Here is a 21,208-nt window from a genome sequence, read left to right on the forward strand (position 1 = left end):
GCCTACTTTCTATACAAGATATTGGGCCTCATTCCGAGTATGGCGGTAAGGGATAGCGGCCACCGTTAACGAGACCGGTGGTGGTAATCCCTTACCGCCATACTCCGAGTTCCCTCTGCGCCCTCGCTCTTAACGCCTGCTTTGAGCAGGTGTTAAAGTCGAGGGCGCAAAGGGGCGTGCAAGCCAATAACGGTGACCGTAATGAACGGTCACCGTTATTTGTATGTTCCCCATTCCCATTGTGCCCTATGGGGGCTCATTTGGGAATGGGAAAGAGCCCTGGTGAATGGGGAATTACCGCCCCGCCAACCTTGGAATGGGGCGGTGATTCCGCCATCCACCAAGGCGCTGCCGGTCCGGGTACGGTGTCAACCAAGGCGTTAATAGCGCCATTGGTTAGCGCCGTACTCGGAATGAGGCCCATTGTCTGGTAGCATACTTCAGATGACAATCGGGGCTCTGAGGAATTTGAATCTAAATGAAACGTTGAAAGCTGTGATGGCGACGCCATTCACCCCCTCTGTTTTCAAGAGGGACATCCCCCTCTACTAATTCCATGGGGAAAGCAAAGCTCACTCTCCACCTTGGCTAGAGGTTGATCAGACGCACTGTGATGCGTGCATGGCACAGCTGGCAACAGCCAGGGCCTGGCAAACTGAGTCTGCGGAATCCTCTGGTGTACTCTTGGGAACTGGGGTTTTAAGACTCGCCACACTATGCCTGTGGGTTTCTATCCAGTATTACAAGCATTTGCACTCAATAGACCAGCACATCCGATCGATTCATTAACGACTAAGTGGGTCTAGTTACACTTTCCGATCATGCCCCGCTCGGCCATTGTGTCAAGCTCAGGGCCAGTGTTATACACTATTGAAGGATTTGGGCTAGCGTATGAATGATAACACATATCTTCCATGCAACAGCATCCTTTTGAAAGCATAGATGAATACAATTGTGTTAAGTACAATAGGCACAGCACACCTCATATCGTCTCTCTCTTAGGGAGACAAACTATAATCAAGAAATGTTTTGAGTGAAAGATAACGAATTCATCTTAACCACTGGAATTGGTCAGGGAAACCTTACACCCTCATTTGTCATCCAGTCTGTGTCATTGCAAAAGGGGACCAGCCATATAGAAATGAGTCTTGGTCCTGCCTACAATGAAAGCAGTCCAGCCTGAACTGCTAGGCCACATACTTGCAGTTTGGGCTGTACTACCCTCTTGTGGGTGGGACTAAGCCAGATGTGCATATGATTTTCCCCCATCTAATAATGCCTTGGCAGGCTGAAAGTTGGTGGTTTGGGGGTTCTAGAGGGGGTACGCAGAGACATGTCTATGGTTGGGAAGATCTCCCAGCTATCAATCTCATGTTTTGCTTAACTCACCCTGAGCAAGATAGGTGTACCCATAAAGTGGGTCACGAGCCTGTGGGGCCCGGAGCCCCAAGCTACACGTCACTGACGATGCCCAATGAGCCCAACACAGGTGTGGGGTTCTTATGCAGAAGGCATATGACGTAACAGTTTTCTGTGGACTGCCCCCTTTAGAATGGGGAGACGTCTGGTTTTCACATTGTCTTTCCCCTTCTGAAAATGCTTGACCGGCTGTAAATGATGACGTGGAGGGTTGCCCAGAGCAATTACTTGCTCATGAATAATTCAAAACCTTCAAGCCATACTTATTTCCTTTCATTCTTGACATATATATATATGTCAGATATTTTAATCAATATCAAAAAAACGCCCTAGATAAAAATAAAATAATTGCATACTGAGGCAATCATGGCAAAGTAACTTTTGGTTGAAGGGCTGGAAGCGTGGAAAGTAACAGTCTTTGCTCCCTCTACATGAACTAGTGGGTGTCAGGGGCCAATCCTTAGTTATACTTGCCTCTGGATATGGGAAAGACAGAGACCCCCTCGGTCATGAAGTAATGGTTTCACTTTAGAGTAACTAGGGAAAGGCAGAGCCAGCTCAAGGTGCGATCAGTGGTGCAGTCTCACAGGGGCGCTGCAGCGCTAAAGGACGCAGTCCGTTCACACAATGTCTCAAGTGACGCCTTACACAGTGCTTTAAGTGGGTCGGGGCCTGCCGGGGCCGGGCCCTGGCAGTCTCCAGAAAGTGGGGCTGAGCCGAGGCCCTGTCGAGGCCCCCGGTCCCACGCAGCATTGGCGGACGCATTATCCCGCCGCAGCCGCAACGGGAGATGCGCCCGTCATTATGTTGGGCAAGCTGACAGAAGTGCCAGCTAGCCACAGCGACGCTGAGGCAGGCGGCACTTCTGTCAGTCAGTGTAACTTCCTCTGATGACCCCTCACTAGGGTCATCAGAGGAAGTTACTGTCCCTTTGTTTGCCCTCCCCTGGTCACTGACCCTCACGAACCTGCGGGCTCTGTGATCTAATATGCAGATTAGATCACGGAGCCTGCGGGTTCGCAGAGGGTGAAAGGCGCCTCGGGCTCAGTGATCTCCGAGGCGTCTATCTGTTGGCAAAGCTTTATAAAAGATGCCTTGAATTGTGTACGTTTCAAGGCGTCTTTTATAAACGTAGAAATATTTCTATGTTTATAAAAGACAGCTTGAAACATACACAATTCAAGGCATCTTTTATAAAGATTTGTCGACGAACAAAGCCACCTTGGGTTTTGTCCGTCATCAACGCTTTATAAAAGATGCCTTGAATTGTTTACGTGTCAAACCATGTTTTAGAAACATAGAGATATGTTATAAATGTCTGTTTATAAAAGGTGGCTTGAAAAGTACACAAACCATAGTAAGGTAACACAAGTGGCCGTAATTTACTATGGTTTGTGCACTTTTCAAGCCACCTTTTATAAACATAGAAATATGGAACATTGCTACGTTTATAAAAGATGGCTTGAAAAGTACACAAACCATAGTAGTACGCATACAAACATATAAATGCTCACATACATTTATATATTTGTTTGCGCACCTTATTATGATGTGTGCACTTTAGGCCACGCCCACAATGAAAGCCACGCCCCCAAACGAGGACCCCTGCCCCCTTTATTTCTTACCCCACTTAAAGCACTGCTTTTACATAACACTGTCACTCACTAATAGAAAGACATTGACTGACACTTTAGATGACACGTAAAATGCCAAGTCAATGACGTTCTATTAGTGAGTGACAGAGGCGCAGCACCTTTGCTTATTCAACAATCACGCTGTGCTGGTCGAACAGCAGTGGCTCGCCCTGAGAGTGCAATTTTGCAGGGTGCTGGTAGACCTGAGGTCGCCACTGGGGAAAGGAGTGCATTTGGGTGGGTCTCACGCTTTTCTGCCATTTGACTTTCGAAGCGGATCGTGTTTACACTGAATGCCCAGAGCTGGGAAAGTAGCTAATCTGAGATCATGCCGCTGGGTCCTAAAGCCCGCAGCAATCGTTCCCCGATCCTGTTAAAACATCCTCTCTATGCCCGAGACTAAAGGTTCCAGATTTGCCTTTAAGGAGAGGAGCATCTTGCCTCCGACCCTTAAACTGAGTTTATGGTAACAAGTGTCCTCTTCTACTCATGGGATTAAAATGATCTCACATTTAATTCTCAAGCCCACAGAGGTTTGTTGGTGGTGAGCTGCCATCTGTACAATGCATTCAGCCTTTAGCTAGAACTATAGCGAGCCAAAGTCTCACACTTGGAGTGTTCTTTCCCTTTAAAACGCGGTTTTCTGGTACTTTAATCAAATTAGTTCGTTTGTGAATGAAGACTACAACTCCCAGAATGCACTAATGTGCTGAATCAAAACTCAAGACTGGGACATAGTGTCCCCAGCAATATTCCAAACGATAGATTTCGCGCGTTTCACACGGACTGATGCACTTACTCACCCACACACTCATTGCCTATTATAATGATAGCGAGTACATTGTCACATTTATAGTTTCCCAGCAGTAGGACATACCGTAAACAAAGAAATCTATGATTCTGGCTCTACTCAAATCTGGGCTGGGTATTCACCCCACATACCTGCACAGGTTTCTTCTTGACCCCTTCATTGTTTTCGGCTTCCTCGTGCTCCCGCACCCCTTGGGTCAGGTTGGTGTAGTTGGCCAGGCCTCCAATGAGTGAAGAGACCATGGGACTGGTGTCCATCTCTTCCTGCACATTTAGGAAACGGGAGATGATAGGGTGAGCCTCTTTTCACATGGCACAGAAGGATGTCAGCATTAAACACCGTCCAGAAAGCCCACACTCTCTCAACACATCTTCACTCGCTGCAGACACTAGAACCTCAGATGTCACAGTGCTCCCTAAGCCCAGCTCCCAAAACCCCAGCGTTCTTCCCACTGCTTCTGAAATGACCTCTGCGGGAGTCTCTTTTCAGGACTCGCTCTCTGGCATTTATAATGGTCGTTATGTTCTACTCCAGGAAGCATTCGCCCCACCTGCCTCATTGTCCCTTCCCAGACTTCTTACATCTCCACCAGACATTCCTAGCCACATGCGACTTTTAATGTGCATAACTGTTTCCTTTTGGCAGTCTTACCTTCCTACTCTCTCGCCACCAATCCCTCATCCCGATCTTAATGCAGCCTCCCGTGTGTGGTATCTTTATATCACTGTTTTCACTATTTGTATGTAACTAATCGTCCTTTGTACCCCCATCATACCCCCTAATGTCGATCTCTTCGCCCCTCAACCATACTTTTCATCCCCTCCCCTGTGTCCCCTTCTCCCTTCTGACACAGCATCACCACAATCATAGTTTGCTCTACTTTTGTTATTATTCCCAACTCCCACTAACATCTGTTTCGTACATAAATCATATTTTCCACATCACCCCCATCCTTGCAATACCCATAGACACCCTGATTTGCACACTGGAAGCACAATTCAGAAAGCAACGCACATAACCCAACTGTTCACCCTGGACCAATGTGTTAAAACGTGAGTGTCACATCATCCAAAGACACATTACACATTTTGTTATCCATTCCACAATCTACATCTTCACCACACCATCCCTTTCACAGCATACACCCACTGCATTTATAGGCATCTGTCTGCTGTGCATACTCCCACACTCCTCACTTTACTTCCGGAAGCATCTGCTCCTCAGTATCTTTATGCCCATGCTCCCGCACACCTCATACATGTAGAACCATCTGCTCCTCATCCGTATCTTTATGGTTATAGGTAGAATTCTGCTGCCCATGCTCCTACATGCCTCATACTTCTAAAACGATGTGCTCCACATCAGAATATTTGCGTTTAGAAGCACAAGTCCACTGTCCATACTACCACACTCCACATACTTCTTGGGCCATCTGCTCCTCATCAGTATCTTTACGTTTGTAGGCGTCTGCTGTCCAAGCTCCCACACTCCTCATACTTCTAGAACCATCTGCTCTTCATCTGTATCTTTGGGGGCATATATAGTATCTATATGATTGTAGGCATGTCTGCTGTCCATGCTCCTACACTCCTCATATCCTCATACATTGGGCGCCACCTTCTCCTCACCAGTATCTTTGATTATAGGCATCAGTCTGCTATCCACACTTCCACACTCCTCATACTTCTAGAAACATCTGATTCCTATCAGTATCTTTCGACTGGCCATGCTCCAGCACTCCTCATACTTCTCTAACCATCTGCTCCTCATCTGCATCTTTATGATTATAGACATCCGTCTGCAATCCATGGTCCCAACCTCCTCATACTTCTAGAACCACCTGCTCTTCATCTGTATCTTTGGGGACATACTATATATATATATATATATATATATATATATATATATATATATATATATATATATATATATAGTATCTATATGATTGTAGGCATGTCTGCTGTCCATGCTCCTACACTCCTCATATCCTCATACATTGGGCGCCACCTTCTCCTCACCAGTATCTTTGATTATAGGCATCAGTCTGCTATCCACACTTCCACACTCCTCATACTTCTAGAAACACTGATTCCTATCAGTATCTTTCGACTGGCCATGCTCCAGCACTCCTCATACTTCTCTAACCATCTGCTCCTCATCTGTACCTTTATGATTATAGACATCAGTCTGCAATCCATGGTCCCAACCTCCTCATACTTCTAGAACCATTTGCTCCTCATGGGTAACTTTGTTTATATACATCAGTCTGCTGACCATGCTCCTGCACTCCTCACATTCCAAGAACCATCAACTCCTCATCAGTATCTTTAGTCTGTCCAAGCTCCTGCACTCCTGATATTTCTAGAACCAACTGCTCCTCATGAGTGTCTTTGCGTTTATAGGTATCAGCCAGCTGTCCCTTCCCTGCTCCCACACTCCCCATGCTTCCAGAACCATCTGTTCCTCTTCAGCATCTTTACGTTGTCCATGCTTCTGAACTCTTTATACTTCCAGAACCACCTGCTCCTCTTCAGTATCTTTACGTTTATAGGCATCAGTCTGCTGTCCATGCTCCCACACTCCTCAAACTTCTGGAAGCATTTGCTTCTCATCATTATCTTTATGTTTATAGACACCAGTCTGCGGTCAGTGCTCCCACACTACGCATAGAAACCTTTGCTCATCAGTGCCTTAACATTGATGGACAGCATTCTGCTGTTGACGCTCCCACACTCTCCGTACTTCTAGAACCATTTGCTCCTCATCAGTATCTTTACATTGAAAGTCATCAATCTGCTGTCCATGCTCCTGCAATCCTCGTACCCATAGAACCATCGGCTCCCCACCCGTATCTTTATATTTATAGGCACCAGTCTGCTGTCCGTGCTCCCACACTCCCCATTCTTCTGAACCCATCTTTTCATTTCCACTTCCTTCTTACCCCACAAATCCCTATCATTCCAAACCCTTCTCTTTTCCTACCATTATCAAAGTCTCTTAACAGGAACCCTCTGCCAAAACAACTAGTTTATTGCAAAATATTAATATGTTTTTTACTAATCTTTTCCTCGTCAAAATTTTCTTCCACATAGCCATCATCTTTCTTTTCTAGCACATCCTCCTTTTTCTACCGTTCCCCATTTTGGAGCAGCCTTTCCTTTGCCCAATGTGTTTCTGTTTGCCACAAATACACTCTGCATCACTATCCTCGTCTTGCACCACCAGTTTATCTGGCATCCCTCGCCTTATTCTCTCCATCAGGATCTATGTGTACCCCACCGCCAGGCCTTTTAATTTAATATCACCCTACCATGTTCTTATCTACTCCCCTGAGCTCCCATGCACACTCCAGAGCCCCTATATATGTCTCTCATTCCTCCGCTAGTCCTCCATCACATCTTGCTCTCTAAATCATCATACCTTTCTCCCATTCATATTTTCTCAACAAACTTTCCTTTCCCTGGCACATGATCTCTTTCCTTTCACCATTGTCCACTTTAGCAATGTATCCCCATTTTCAACCATGGTGTATTTATAATCGTCATCCTTTCTACACATTATTCTATGTTTTCCCAAAAGCACAATCCTTTCTACCCTATAGCTGTCTAGCCACCAATGTCCTCTGCACCCCCACATACTTTTCCACATGGAATTTTCTTTCCACATCAACCACTTTATTCCTATAATCTTCTCACACCAACACACTTTTTCCCTCCTCACTTCATCACTTCTTTCTACCAGCAAAAATCTTCATCTCCATGACACTGTCTATTGTGTACCAAAAATCCTCGGCATCACGTCAGTCTAGTCGCATTATCTCCTCCCAAACATTATTCTCTTGTCTTGGCCACCACTCTCCCCCTACAAGCACCATTATTTGTATATCACCATTCCCTTCTTCCACCTCTCTCCTTCCTTCTGTAAAAATGTTATTTTCATTTGTTTTCTCTCCTGTCATTTTCTTCTCACTGGCCCGTCCTCATGATACAAAATCACATTTCGTAAACATCATCTAATTCTTCGCACCACCACCAAGGCCCAATCCTCTACTCCTCTCAACGGTGCACTTCTCCCCCGACCATCCCGCTAAACCTTCTATCATGCCATTCGCCTCACTCCCTGAAACTCCGCCTTTCCACAACTGCCTGACGTGTTTACAATTGACACCATCCTATTCTCTCATAGTCATTCCTTTTCCTGTTGCCTCTCCAGCCACTCTCTTTTCTGATGACCAAACGTGCCCCTCCACCATCTTCTCAGCCTACTACAGCTCCCTTACAGCCACCACAATCCTTTCTCCAAGTCCTTCTTTGACTCTATATTACCACCCTTGCTCCCCAGAATCCTCTTCTGCTCACACCATCTGCTTTGTCCTACATCGCCCCATCTTCTCAGAGCTGTCCTCTTCAAACCAATGATCTGTTCTTCCAGCCACCATCCTCTTTTACCCCAGACAAGTCTTCTCTCCACTGTTCTTTTCTCTTCACTATAATCGTCTTGATTTAGTACACCCCAGTTCGCATCATACTGTTTTCATTTCGTAGCACCCCTTTTTCTTTCAACCACTACCTCATTTCTTCTCTACTTTTTCTATTTCCTGATTTCCATCATCTTTTCCCTTCACCTTCTTCTTATGGCCATTCCATCCCCATAAATTTCCCAACATATTGTGGTCTCCGATGCCCTTTTCAATCAACATAAAGCACCTGCATCTACAGACTACCATACCTTCACCCCACCATCTTTACATTCTTCTCAGTACAACACTTCCTGCTTCATTTCCACCCTCTCCTCTCCACAGCATGCAATGGTCTTGAACAAAATCCTATCCTATTCATCTCTATTGTGTTCTGTCAAAAAGCACACACTTACTCTGCACATATTTTATCCACAGCAGCATTGCCATATCACCACAGCAAACACGCATTCCCCATGACCATCCATAACTACTTATCAGTCATCTCTTAACCATCACTACATCCTTCCCACAATGCATATTTCTATCTCCATGCTGAATGTCCAGCATCCGATACCCAACGTTCTCAGTAACTTCTCCATCCTCTTCACCAATCACTATTGTTTCTCTTCTACCAAACCATCCCATGCTGCCCCCAACTTCTTTTTCCTATACCACTTTCCTTTTCCTTTCGGCATCATCGTCTTCTTTGAATTTCCCACTAGTCTGTAGCATTTCACCCATCACCACAATCTTAAGCATCACAACCCGCTCATCCAAGCCGTTTCAGCAGATCCGCATCCTCATTTTAATACCATGATTGCGTTTACCAACCAGTTCCCTCTTGCCCTGAATACATCCTCTTCTAATCTTTGCCCTGCTCATCTCGTCACTATTGACTTCTCTTCCCTACCATCATCGTCTTCGCTCCTTTTTGCTGATGCCAGAATCTGGCGGCCTGGGTGTCAACAGGTACCTCCTATGGGGCTCATATTTCCCCCAGTCACCGTGCTCTTCATGATCAGGGAGCTGAGTATCTGTGTGCTACGTTTGTGTACTATGTCCCTAACCGCCCCCTGCGGTCAGCTGCTGCTGGCTGCTGGAATGCTATGCGTGTCTTCTTTTTGCCTCACTCGGGTGGGGGGGTCGGCCTTTCTCGATTGCAGCAGCGCAGTTGTGGAATACCCTCCCACTATCTATAAAATCGCTGTCTAATCATCTGATCTTTCGGAAAGCTTTAAAAACTCATCTTTTCTGACATCTCAGCATTCCTGGCCCTATTGTGGTGTTCTGTTTTAGCTAGCTGCCTTTCTAGCGCCATGATGCCTATGGGCGACCGTGTGCTTTACAAGTAACCATAACATAACATAACATTATTTCCTCTCCATCACCACGCTCTTCTCTAATCAGTTCATTCTCGTTGTACCACAAACGTTCCAATTTCTAAACACCTTCTTCTTCCTGCCACTACATTTTCCACCTAAAGATTGCCACACTTCCATCTTCTCATCACCTGTTTATTCTTCTGCCTATCACACATCCCCTTCTCTGTATCTTCTATCAAGCATCCCTAATTTTCCTCATCTTTACTCTATTCACCACTAATGACATCTTTTACCCACCAGGATGCTCTGTTGATCGCCCAATCACCAAGCGTTTCTCTTGACGGCACTCCTTTTCTCCACATCATCCTCCTCTTTTGCCGAATGTGACATTGCTCTTCTCACCACATTAGGGGCATGTGAATCCATTAAAGATACCAACGCTGGAGAACAGGAGATACAGGTAAATAACTTGTTCTTCGCAAGAGCAGTTGGTTGCACAAATGGTGTCTGCGCCAGTGAGTGGTGGACGGTGCCTTTAAGGTGTGGGTGGGGGGAATCCGACAAGTGGACTTGTTCGAAGCTCAGACCAGCTGGAAGTGCCACGCTTTCTATTCCAGAGCCTCCACTAGTGTGGAGTAATCGGCAATGCCTTGCTGATCCTGCGGCATGTGTCCATGATGTACATCAGCACCAGTGTCTTGCGCTACATAACATGTTGCTCTCCAGTTTTGGACCAAAGTTTGGAGTTCAAGAGCGAATGAAGGGCTGCGGGGCTAAGAATGCACATCGTGTAACCAGAGTTAGTATAGTGTTTTAAAGCTGGCCTATCAGCTTGCTGTGACGCTCGAATGGTATACTATTAGTTATGCAAGATTATATCGCAATAGTATGTGTATACTCAATCGCAATGGTAGGTCAAATGGTTTTTCACTACACACTGGGAGCATTGGTGGTTTCCGAGGAGCCCTTTGTATATGGCACTACTGTTAAAATCGGAAGATCGATCTACTAGTGCACCCAGGCTTCAAGTGTGCAATGTGCATAGACTCACTGAGGTGGCAATGGGGTATGATGGGAGATTTGAAGACCAGCCTATTGCTGTAGTGTCTGCATTGAAAAACCAGTCTGCATGTCCAGCTGACTCTGTCATGCTGTTCCTGCACCACTTGGAGCCTGCGGCATACCTACTGTCACTCCAGAATCCACCCCCCCCTGCTGCACTCAGTGCAGTGTAATTGGGCTTTTTGCAAAAAAATGAAGTGCACAATGGGACTAAGTCACCGTAAAGCTTTATTTTAATTTTTGGCAGCTTTCCGTCAATTGACAGGACAGGAATCGAATATGCAAAGTCTGGGATTCCATGGATAACTTTTGAAGGCAAGTAAATCCTTTTTGCTTTTCGTACCTTAGCGCATCTGTTTTGGGGGCACTGGTCAAACTTTTTGCAGTAATTGGCAAATGAGTTTCACTGTGCGTGGTTGACCATTGGGTGGCAGCATTACGCCAAATCTGAAGTGTGCACATGGTGCCATTTATTTATTTATTTATTTATGTATGTGTAGGCCATGTACCATTTTTAAGAAAACACTAGTAAATATTTTGTCACCCATCACCGTTGGGCGAGTGAATTTATCTTACGCGAATATGCGAATTAAGGCATTTACCCTGCTGGTCTAGTGGGATATTATGCCCTTTCAAGGCCTGGCACATAAATATGCCATGTGGCACCCAATTCTCATGTCAATTACCTGGACTAGATTTCACCCTAGCCTATGTTCAACACTGCACATTACCGTGTTTTATTTGTAATATCAAGTTTATTTGTGTTTCAATCATTTTGCCTCGTACTTAACCCCAATATGTTCCGTTGGGGGTACGGCTGTTGCTCACCAGTTTATTTGATACATGTTTATTACCCACAAAAGGTTGGGCACCTCTGTATCCATTCACTTGGGTGGGTGGGGAGGAAATGAAGACACCGTGCAGTGTCTAATCCTGATGGCGGCAGAGGGTTTGCTCTGTGTGCCCTTGCACACACTGTCGTCCAAGGAAGATGTTGGTTTGTGCAGTTTCCTGATCTGCTGATGCTGGAGTCGAGGAAACCTAGTTCTTTTGGAACTAAGAACCTCCAGCTTTATGCCTTGCTCCAGGACATCTGAGGTTCAGGGATGTATTTCCAGAAGCTCTGGAAAAGAGGGTAGACGACAAGCTTTGTGAGAAGATGGCTACCGTTTTACAAGTGATGCAATCCTTGGCAGTTAGCTAGCCAGGGTGCTCTGCTGCTGGTGAAGGAACTCTGCAGGTCTCCACTGAGGGCAGGGCCGGGTGGAGTTAACCGGGCTGCCACATCAGTAGTCATTTACCTTGAACAGGGCTGTCTCCTTGTGATTCCCATGGAGGTGCTGGTCGCTCCTTACTTACAGGTGCAGTGGGATCTTAATCTGGCCTTGGTTCAGCTGATCACTCCTCCCTTCAAGCCTATGCACAGCAGGTTTCTCACCCTGAGGACTGCATTTTAGCTGGCCATCTTGTCTAACTGGATATTAAATTATGGCTCCTATTGCAAACGATTGTATGTATATTGGCCTACGCCAAGTTGCTTAAAACTTTACACGAATAACTCTCTATGGCAAGGTCTTGACCTTAGAAATTGATGTAGGCCGTCATCTTGAATCAAACCGCCATTTTAGGTTCTCTTGCTGTGTAAAAGTCACCCTGTACATCAAAATGGTGGACAATGCCATGCCGAACAGAATCTGGTCGACATGATCTCCGTACAGCTACTGTATAACTTGCCTGCAAGCCACTTTTTAGGGTTGTGAACTGAGACCTTGTCCTTCTGTTGACCTGCATGTAAATGGATTACCTGTATCAACGGAACTGATCTATGCGCATACTGATGTATGTATTAGAAGATTGACCTGGCAGAGACCCAAGACCAGTAATACATTCATGGAATGGTTAACCCGCGAAGGGGTTGGACAACAGGCTGGAGAAATGTATAAAAGCCTGAATGTCCCAATGTACAGTCTCTTACTGAATACATCGAACACCGTTGAAGTTTGTTGTGTTGTACTGAGGGCCGATAGCTATCTGATTTGTCATTTGACTTTGTCATTGCTTGTCCTTAAAATAAAGTACTTTGTATGTTCCTTTGTAACCTGTGTTTGGTGTGTTTCCTTTGGGTTTCCCGGCCTCATATTATTTTTCTCTTTTCACAATCTCATCTGCCAAGCGATTAAGCGAGTCTCTGCCGCATGACCGGTCTTAAACCATCTTTGTGGAAGGAAAGTCCACTCTTGGGTGAAGACATCATTATGGAATGTTAAAAGGGAATTTTCAAAATAATCCAAGCTTCCGGTGTTCTTTCCTCCTCCACACTTGAGTAGAGGTTGCATAGCTTGGACCTCATGAGGGTCCTTCACGACTACAATACCGAGTCAGATGGACTCATTTTCTGCCTTTGAACCTTCTCATTTGGAATTGAGTTACACAAGTTGGACATATGGACACAAGCCCTTACGTGATTTTCTTCCCTTAGGATCCACGGTGTGTGTTTCCCAACTGCCTTTGCTGGTCTTCCACTGCCATATTTGACTTGACTTTCTTCCCTACGCAAGATCTTTCCCAACCAGGTGTCAGTCTCTCTTCAACTTAATGTCAAGCATGCGATCACAACAAAACGTAACTGTATCCCACGAGGACACGGCCCACTCACCTGCACACCTCTCAATAAACACTACTTGATTACACACACCCAAAACACGCATCACCACCTCCAATAGAATACAGCTGTAACACACAAAAAATTCGGACAAGCAGGTCGCATAATCTGACCTTTCTGACTATCCCACACCCTTGACAATTTTTTCACTGCACTCATGATCTCACGTGATAACTATGGGATGCGGTTAGGGGCCTAGCCACTTCCTCCCCACCTTCATGGTCGCTAAAAATGCACACACACATTTTAGAAATCCTTTCTTCACATCTCACATCTCTATGGTCTGCCAAAGGGCATTCATCCCCACAGCGCTTCAAGGCCATACCAATGACAGTAGGCGCTACACAAATGCCATATAACATAATATTTCTCAAAAGTACATCCCCTTGATTACTATGTCTCCTCCTAGCTTTCACACTCTTCTCTTTAGTGCAATGTCCTTCTTGGCACTCTCTAAAATAATCGTAACATCCATTAGTAGTATTATGGTTACATTATCAGAACACTCCCAAAAGCTCATTATTCAATCTATTGACTCTATTTTAAATATCCCTTTTGATTTCACTCTCACCATACTCCACCTTTCACCAGCATTCCAACTACAGTCTCTATTTTCAATGTCTCTTTCGACTTCACTCTCACCACACTCCACCCCACACCAGCATTCCAACTATAGTCTCTATTTTCAATGTCTCTTTTGACTTTTTCAACGTCTCTTGACTTCACTCTCACCATACTTCACTCTGCACCAGGACTCCAACTACAGTCTCTATTTTCAATGTCTCTTTCGACTTCACTCACCACACTCCACCCCACACCAGCATTCCAACTATAGTCTCTATTTTCAATGTCTCTTTCGACTTCACTCTCTTCATACTCCACTCCGCACCAGCACTCCAACTACAGTCTCTATTTTCAATGTCTCTTTTTATTTCGCTCTCACCATACTCCACCCCGCACCAGCATTCCAACTATAGTCTTTATTTTCAATGTCTCTTTTGACTTTTTCAATGTCTCTTGACTTCACTCTCACCATACTCCACCCCGCACCAGGACTCCAACTATAGTCTCTATTTTCAATGTCTCTTTTGACTTCACTCTCACCACACTCCACCCCGCATCAGCATTCCAACCATAGTCTCTATTTTCAATGTCCTTTCCTCTTCAATCATACTATGCTCTGTGCCAGCATTTGCTTTTGAACTCCCCATGCTTCATACAACTTTCACTTTCCCTCTCACACTCTCCTCACTTCCCAAACCATGCCCTCGCTTCCGAGTCTTACCTCAAACAGGGCCATGTTCTTGCCATCGTACTCCTTCCCCGTCTCCAAGTCAGTGCTGTTAATAAAGGGACTGCTTTCTTTGGGGTTTCCATCACCTGAGAACACACAAAGAGTCACCATAAGTCCATGAGTTTCAATGTTTGCTAGTCTATAGTGCCTCCATAATTCATTTGTATCTATTTATGCAGTAGACATTTGTAAGGCGCATAAACACAAGTGTTTCCAGGCGCCACAAGGCAGGAAAGGAAGCCTGGGGGGCGGGGCATAAGGCGGTACAACAACGAAAACAGTAACACGGGTCTACTAGGCCGTGTGACATTCGTACACTACAAGTACAGTGAAACCAATAAGTGCGGGGGAGGGGGAAGGTCAGGCGCGGTGGGGCTGGGACAAGGGAAGGGGTGGAGGAGGCAAGTTCGGGATGACGGGGCCCCAGGGGCCGGGCAAGTGCAGGGGGGACCCAGGGGCTGGGCAAGTGCAGGGGGGCCCAAGGAGGGCAAGTGCCAGGGGGAAGCCCGGGGTAAAGGTCAGCTAGTGAGAGGGCGGGGTGGAACAGAATCAGGCTAGTCAGGGAAGCGTGCCGAGGGCAAGTGCTGGTTAGGGGTGCTGGGGAGGACTGGTCGAGGAGGGCCCGGTCCCTGTAAGACTAGTCCTCCCCTGTACCCCTAACTATTTAATCAGCTTCTGTTCTGAGCCCAAATGTGAGCAATATCTGATGAGAATATTGACCCCTCCCTGCGATCATCCAAGGGTGAAGGTTAGTGGGGCACCAGCGTTCACAGGCATAGTGGCATGGTGCCTCTCTCTCTATATAGATGACATGAAAAATGAAACTTTCCTCAAGACTTCTCATGCCCTCTTATGCACATGCTCTTTCCTTCTACTACTAGGGAAGGGCACGACCGCACCCCGCGCGCACCTCTGGTATCCACTAACCCCTGACAAATTCAACATAACATAGCAATCAAGCTGCCCCACTTAACATTTCCTCGGTGCTGAAAGTGACGTGCACCACTTTGAATCAGTCACATAGGGCTATAACACACCATACTGTTACCAGGTGATTTCACTGCAGAATATTCCCCGCAAACATGTTTCAGTCCAGAACAATCATGCGAAGAAACTCATCCACTATATATGATGGTTGAATAGGTACAGATAGTGATTGAAGTAAGCGGGAGGGGTCGGGAGTGGTGTACCACTACTTTTATTTTTTCTGTTTACCATTCCTCTACGTTTTACTACCATATTCACCATTCTAAATAGAGGATTTGTCCATTCATGTCTCTGTGCAAGTGTCACATGTTTCACTATGCTTCCGCCTACCCTCTTCTCTGCCAAGAACACCGTCCCACTATTTTCTTTCGGTATACTTCTACCACTGCAGATAGTATATTTGGAGAAGACCAAATGGTACATTTGCGGTCTGGATGGAAATTAATGTGAGTGGAAAAGACGCATAGGACCACTGTAATTATAATGCCAGCTAAAGAAAAGCAGACCCTTCTCAAAGAGGCACCTGCAGCATGGGAAGAGGAAGGCAGTAAATACATTTTAAAAAAGTAGTAATACAATAAAATCATGTGATCCGTTATATAGTAGTTATCCTTTATTTCTTTGACACTTATATAGCGCACAAAACCCAGCGGTATCTAGGCGCTTTAACTTAAGAATACCTTAGTCACCCGCTGGATAAAAGTGTTCTCAGAGATCCCTAGAGATCGCATAACTCATGCCGTGGGATTCATACAATATCTGCTGTCAACCATTAGACCCTCCCATGGGCCAGCTATCCCAGGGCTGTGCCATCTCCAGGGTAGAAAATCGCCAGCCAAAATTCTGCACCTTCAAACCCACCCAACTGCCATGCAGGAGCCCTCCTTAGAACCGGAGTCAAGTTCAGGTGACTCCACCACTGGCCCGTAATGTCCTCACTATGTGACCCTAATGATGAAAGGAGGACTCATCAATGTGCATCCGTCCCCAAGGCACGCCTTCAAAATACAGAATCCAACAGCTTCATCGACACCTGTATGCTGGACACTCCCAGATAGTGAACCGGAGATCCAGACTAAGACCCCATAACTCGTCTGGATCAAGTCTGCTGTGTGGCACCTGCCAGGTCCTTCTCGTGCATCATCTGGCTGGCACCAAGACCCAGAACATGTCACTGCTCCTATACACCAATCACTGTGTGGGGCCTGCCAGGTCCTTCACCAAGCTCCAGAGCACGTCACTGCTCCTAGAAACCCATCGCTGTGTGGGGTCTGCCAGGTCCTTCTCTGGGCTGGCACCAGCTCCAGAACATGACACTGCTCCTATAAACCAATCACTCTGTGGGGCCTGCCAGGTCGTTCTAGTGCATCATCTGGGCTGGAAAAAAGACCCAGAACATGTCACTGCTCCTATAAACCCATCGCTGTGTGGCACCTACCAGGTCCTTCTCTGGGCTGGCACCAGCTCCAGAACATGACACTGCTCCTATAAACCAATCGCTGCGTGGGTCCTGGCACCAAGCTCCAGAGCACGCCACTGCTCCTAGAAACCAATCACTGGTGTGGGGACTGCCAGGTCCTTCTCTGGGCTGGCACCCGCTCCAGAACATGACACTGCTCCTATAAACCAATCGCTGCGTGGGTCCTGGCACCAAGCTCCAGAGCACGTCACTGCTCCTAGAAACCAATCACTGTGTGGGGCCTGCCAGGTCCTTCTCTGGGCTGGCACCAGCTCCAGAACATGATACTGCTCCTGTAAACCAATCGCTGCGTGGGTCCTGGCACCAAGCTCCAGAGCACGTCACTGCTCCTATAAACCAATCACTCTGTGGGGCCTGCCAGGTCCTTCTCGTGCATCATATGGGCTGGCACTAAACTCCAGAGCACGTCACTGCTCCTAGAAACCAATCACTGTGTGCGGCCTGCCAGGCCCTTCTCGTGCATCATCTGGGCTGGCACCAAGCTGGTTTCTAATAAAAGTTCATAAACAGCCTGCATGGGCTTGAAAATGCGGAAACACAGAAACTCTAACCCATTGGTTCCCAGTGGAGTATAGGATTCAATCCAAAATCGCTAATGGGAATAAGCACGGTCTTCTGCAGCAAGTCCCTGTGGCACTTGCAAAAGCCACCCGACCCTTGATCCTATTCACCAATCACGAACTTAAGCTCGAGTGATTGGTGGACAGTTCGCCAACTGCAGTTTAAGCAGCAAAAACACCGTGATTGGCCTGTGAAAGTAAATAAAATAATATTAAGGTTTTATTTGCAGTGCTTCCTGCTGGATTCCCGTCTCAGCGCCTTAATTACAGCTGTTGATATCAAATGCAAAGGTGCTCAGTTTAGTGACTTCACAAGGATGAAGGGATGGGGCATACCTTGATTTAATGCTAGGGCTGCAGGTTGCACAAAGAGCCCTGAACTCACTGAGCTATCATAGAGGCCTCCGGCTAAGTTGAGGGTGTCCAGAGCATCAGGCCCTCACTATGGGGCAGTAGAGTTTGGCTACACAAAAACCTGCCACATGAACACAACCAAACCTGCTGTTCAGGAAACCAATCTGTTCAAGACAGCCTTGCACGGCAAACTGGAACCCCTGAAAACAGTGATCAAGTAGTGCCACATTGTCCACCCTCCCCATGTACTGACTGCCATACCATTTATCAGAAATGGACGGCACTGTACTTCTGTAGAGGCCCGTTCCTATGCTCCACTGTCTCCCATACGCAGGACCAATATACCTGCATGCGGGGCTCCAAGGATGAATTTGAGGTCAAAATATTTGACCCCTTATTTTGGGATCTTGGAAGCAAAGGGATTGTAGCAAGTAAAAATGCAGTTCTCATTCAGGGCCGGGAGGATAGCTCAGAAATTCAGCAAAGTTATAAACCGCCGAAAAAGTGCTCTTCCTCTCTTCCTATGAGTTTAGCAACTTAACCATAACTACCCGGCTGCTACCATATATATATATATATATATATATATATATATATATATATATATATATATATTCCTGACTAGCATATTTTTAGGCATGTCAAATTCATGTAATTGAAAAGAAGCATTTTTTACAGTATCCAGTGAGATTGTCACCAAGGAAAATGCAATTTAACCAAATGTGCACCTTGAATATCAAGCGTGCTGCCCAAATATTATATGACTGGAGTTTAAAATAGAAAACAACACCAGTGCTAGAATATGTTGAGGAAGGCTTTTTAAGGATCAGGAAAAATGAAATGAACGCCTCACTGGCAACCTTTTCCTGGCGACATTTTCACATGGAACCCCACTTACGCAGGCCATCTTCTCCTCAGGGAGAGCTGCAGCAGCGGTCCTCTGTGTGGAAGGTGCTGCATGCGCTATATCACCTGAGCAGTATAGATGGCATGACGGTCAGACCCCGGAGAACTGATTACTCCCTAGTTATCTTTGTTGGGGGTACTGGCCTACTTTCAGGGAATAGAAGGGATGGGTTTGCCAGTAACCTGGAATCCCGCTTGCATTTGATCCCACTCTCCTTCTGTGGGAACCCCCAGTGTGAGCTCTTAGGGTGGCCTCCATAGGTCTACTCAGAGACCCCAAGGTTTATCTGCAACAGTGACATTTGAAGAAGCCCCAAGATGAGGCAGGAGGCGCTACTATAGGGTAGCGTAATGAACTGCACCCAAATGTTTAGAACTTGGGCCTAGTGGAACGCTCTAAGCTAAGGCTCTAAGCTTGAAACGCTTGAAGCTTGGACAAGCTTAAGGGCAGAGGCAATAGTAAACACGGGCAATGTGTATGTTACAAAGGCAAAAAGTCTGCTTTGTTGCCGGTTGATACTGACATGGGAGAAGATACATTTTTGCAAGCGTTCCTGGTAGATTGACCATTTGATCCATCAGCTCTTCTGCACTGGAGCTCTAAGCTTAGATTTGAAGGGATAGAAATAATTTTGTGCAGCTGAGTCCTAGGAAAGAATGGAGACCTTCAATTCATGCGCCACCACAGGCGGAGAGGAGCCTAAGAACCCGGAGTAATAGAGGACTTCATTTCCTGTATCTGTGAAGCGTGCCGCAGCTTGGACCAACCACCGCCATATAACAAGGCGACAGGGATTCTCATTCATGTTCTTGCGCGCGGGCGCGGTCCACAGAAGCTTGAGCCGAGCCAGCCAGAGAATACAGCACCAGCAGTAAACAGGCTCACAGCTTTGAATGCGCTGGGATCCCTCTAGTCCTGCAGATGATGGACAGCTTGGTACCCGTTTGATAGCCCCCTCGATCAAATGAATACGTCTTTGTGTGGATGTAACACTGATGCTCCACTGCCGGGCTATTAATTTTTATTGGTTTTTATAACGCGCCTAATCCCGTAGCTGAGCTTGGTCTAAGCGCGGATCTGGGATTTGAACCTCTGTTGCTCTGTGTGATCTTGCTTCCAATGGCCTTGTGTTAAACATCCTTCCTATAAAGGCCGTCTTTTGCCCCCATGAGACTACAACCTTTTGACCTTGGCCGGCTTTCTCCACATCCTGCCCACAGATCCGTTTCTTTCACAGGTGTAGAAAGTGGCAGAGGACGTCACGTGAGACACCCATTGGATATACTGTGACAAATATAAGATATGGCATGGGTGTACAGGTGTGGCGCATGTGGAGTGTAGGCCAGGCTATGTATGACAGTCAAAACTAGGCATTTATACGTTTTTTGCATGTACATGTGTTCTCTTAGAGTTATTCATGAGTTGTTTCAGAAGATAACCCACCACGGGCGGGCAGGCGTGTACCAAGGCTGGGATTTCTCAGAGGAGGTTTTCTGTTTAAAAGTCTGCAGTGGTGCGGCGACATCCGAGGCTTTACTGAGATCTGGTGTAGGATTGGCCCAGTAAGAGGTTGATCTGCTGCGTTCAGGAGGTCACGTTCAGAGTTGCTCGGGGAGGTTTTGGGGAAAGATCTCTGGCCACCCCAGAGTGAGTTCATTATGTGTGTAACATTACCTTTAGTTACAGGAAAAGGGAGAGCCTGATGGTCTGTCCAGATTACTGGTTGTGCCGGCAGGTGTGTGTGCGCTGTCACTGCATCCAGTGGACAGCCCTAGGTTGCAGACTAGTTGTGATGGTCCAAGAATAAAACATGGCCGCAGAAAGGACTTTGATTTAGCTATTTGATGTGCACTTGAGCCATAAAGGGGAGCAAAGGCAGGATTGGGTGTGTCCTGCCTTCCCCACAAGCCCGTGTCCCTCCAGTCTCCCCACGTTCACTTTCCCAACTAGGATCTGCCCCCACACACTGTCCCTCTTCCGCTACCCCCCAGGCCTGTGAAATGGAGCAGCCCTGGGTCGGTGCGGCGGATATTAATAGGATTCCCCCCGGGCCGCCCGCAGGTGAGGACACGGCGGGCTCAGAGCAGAGAGAGGAAGATTGACGGCGGCCATGGGACCGGCACGGCGTGTACAGAAAATGGCCGACATTTCCCCCGTCAGCGGCGGGAGGGTGCCCGCGTGGCAGCCGTGAGGAGGCACTGTCACCGCAGACACTTTCATTAGCGCGGCGGGGAGGCTGTAATCCGCACACCCCGGT

General features: G+C 46.7%; 1 protein-coding gene across 3 annotated transcripts in view; it reads right to left on the reverse strand.

Moving 5' to 3' along the window:
• The window catches only part of SLC12A5 (solute carrier family 12 member 5), a 1,549,598-nt gene that overhangs the window by 649,960 nt on the left and 878,430 nt on the right, over positions 1–21,208 (reverse strand). For all 3 annotated transcript variants that reach the window (XM_069651368.1, XM_069651367.1, XM_069651369.1), the window contains exons 2-3: positions 14,655–14,749; positions 3,996–4,127 (exon numbers count right to left, since the gene is read on the reverse strand). In XM_069651368.1, coding sequence (XP_069507469.1) covers positions 3,996–4,127; positions 14,655–14,749 — 227 coding nt within the window. The remainder of the gene's footprint in view (positions 1–3,995; positions 4,128–14,654; positions 14,750–21,208) is intronic.

The sequence above is a fragment of the Ambystoma mexicanum genome, chromosome 3p (assembly GCF_040938575.1).
Source record: "Ambystoma mexicanum isolate Mex_15411 chromosome 3p, UKY_AmexF1_1, whole genome shotgun sequence".
Classification (NCBI taxonomy): Eukaryota; Metazoa; Chordata; class Amphibia; order Caudata; family Ambystomatidae; genus Ambystoma; species Ambystoma mexicanum.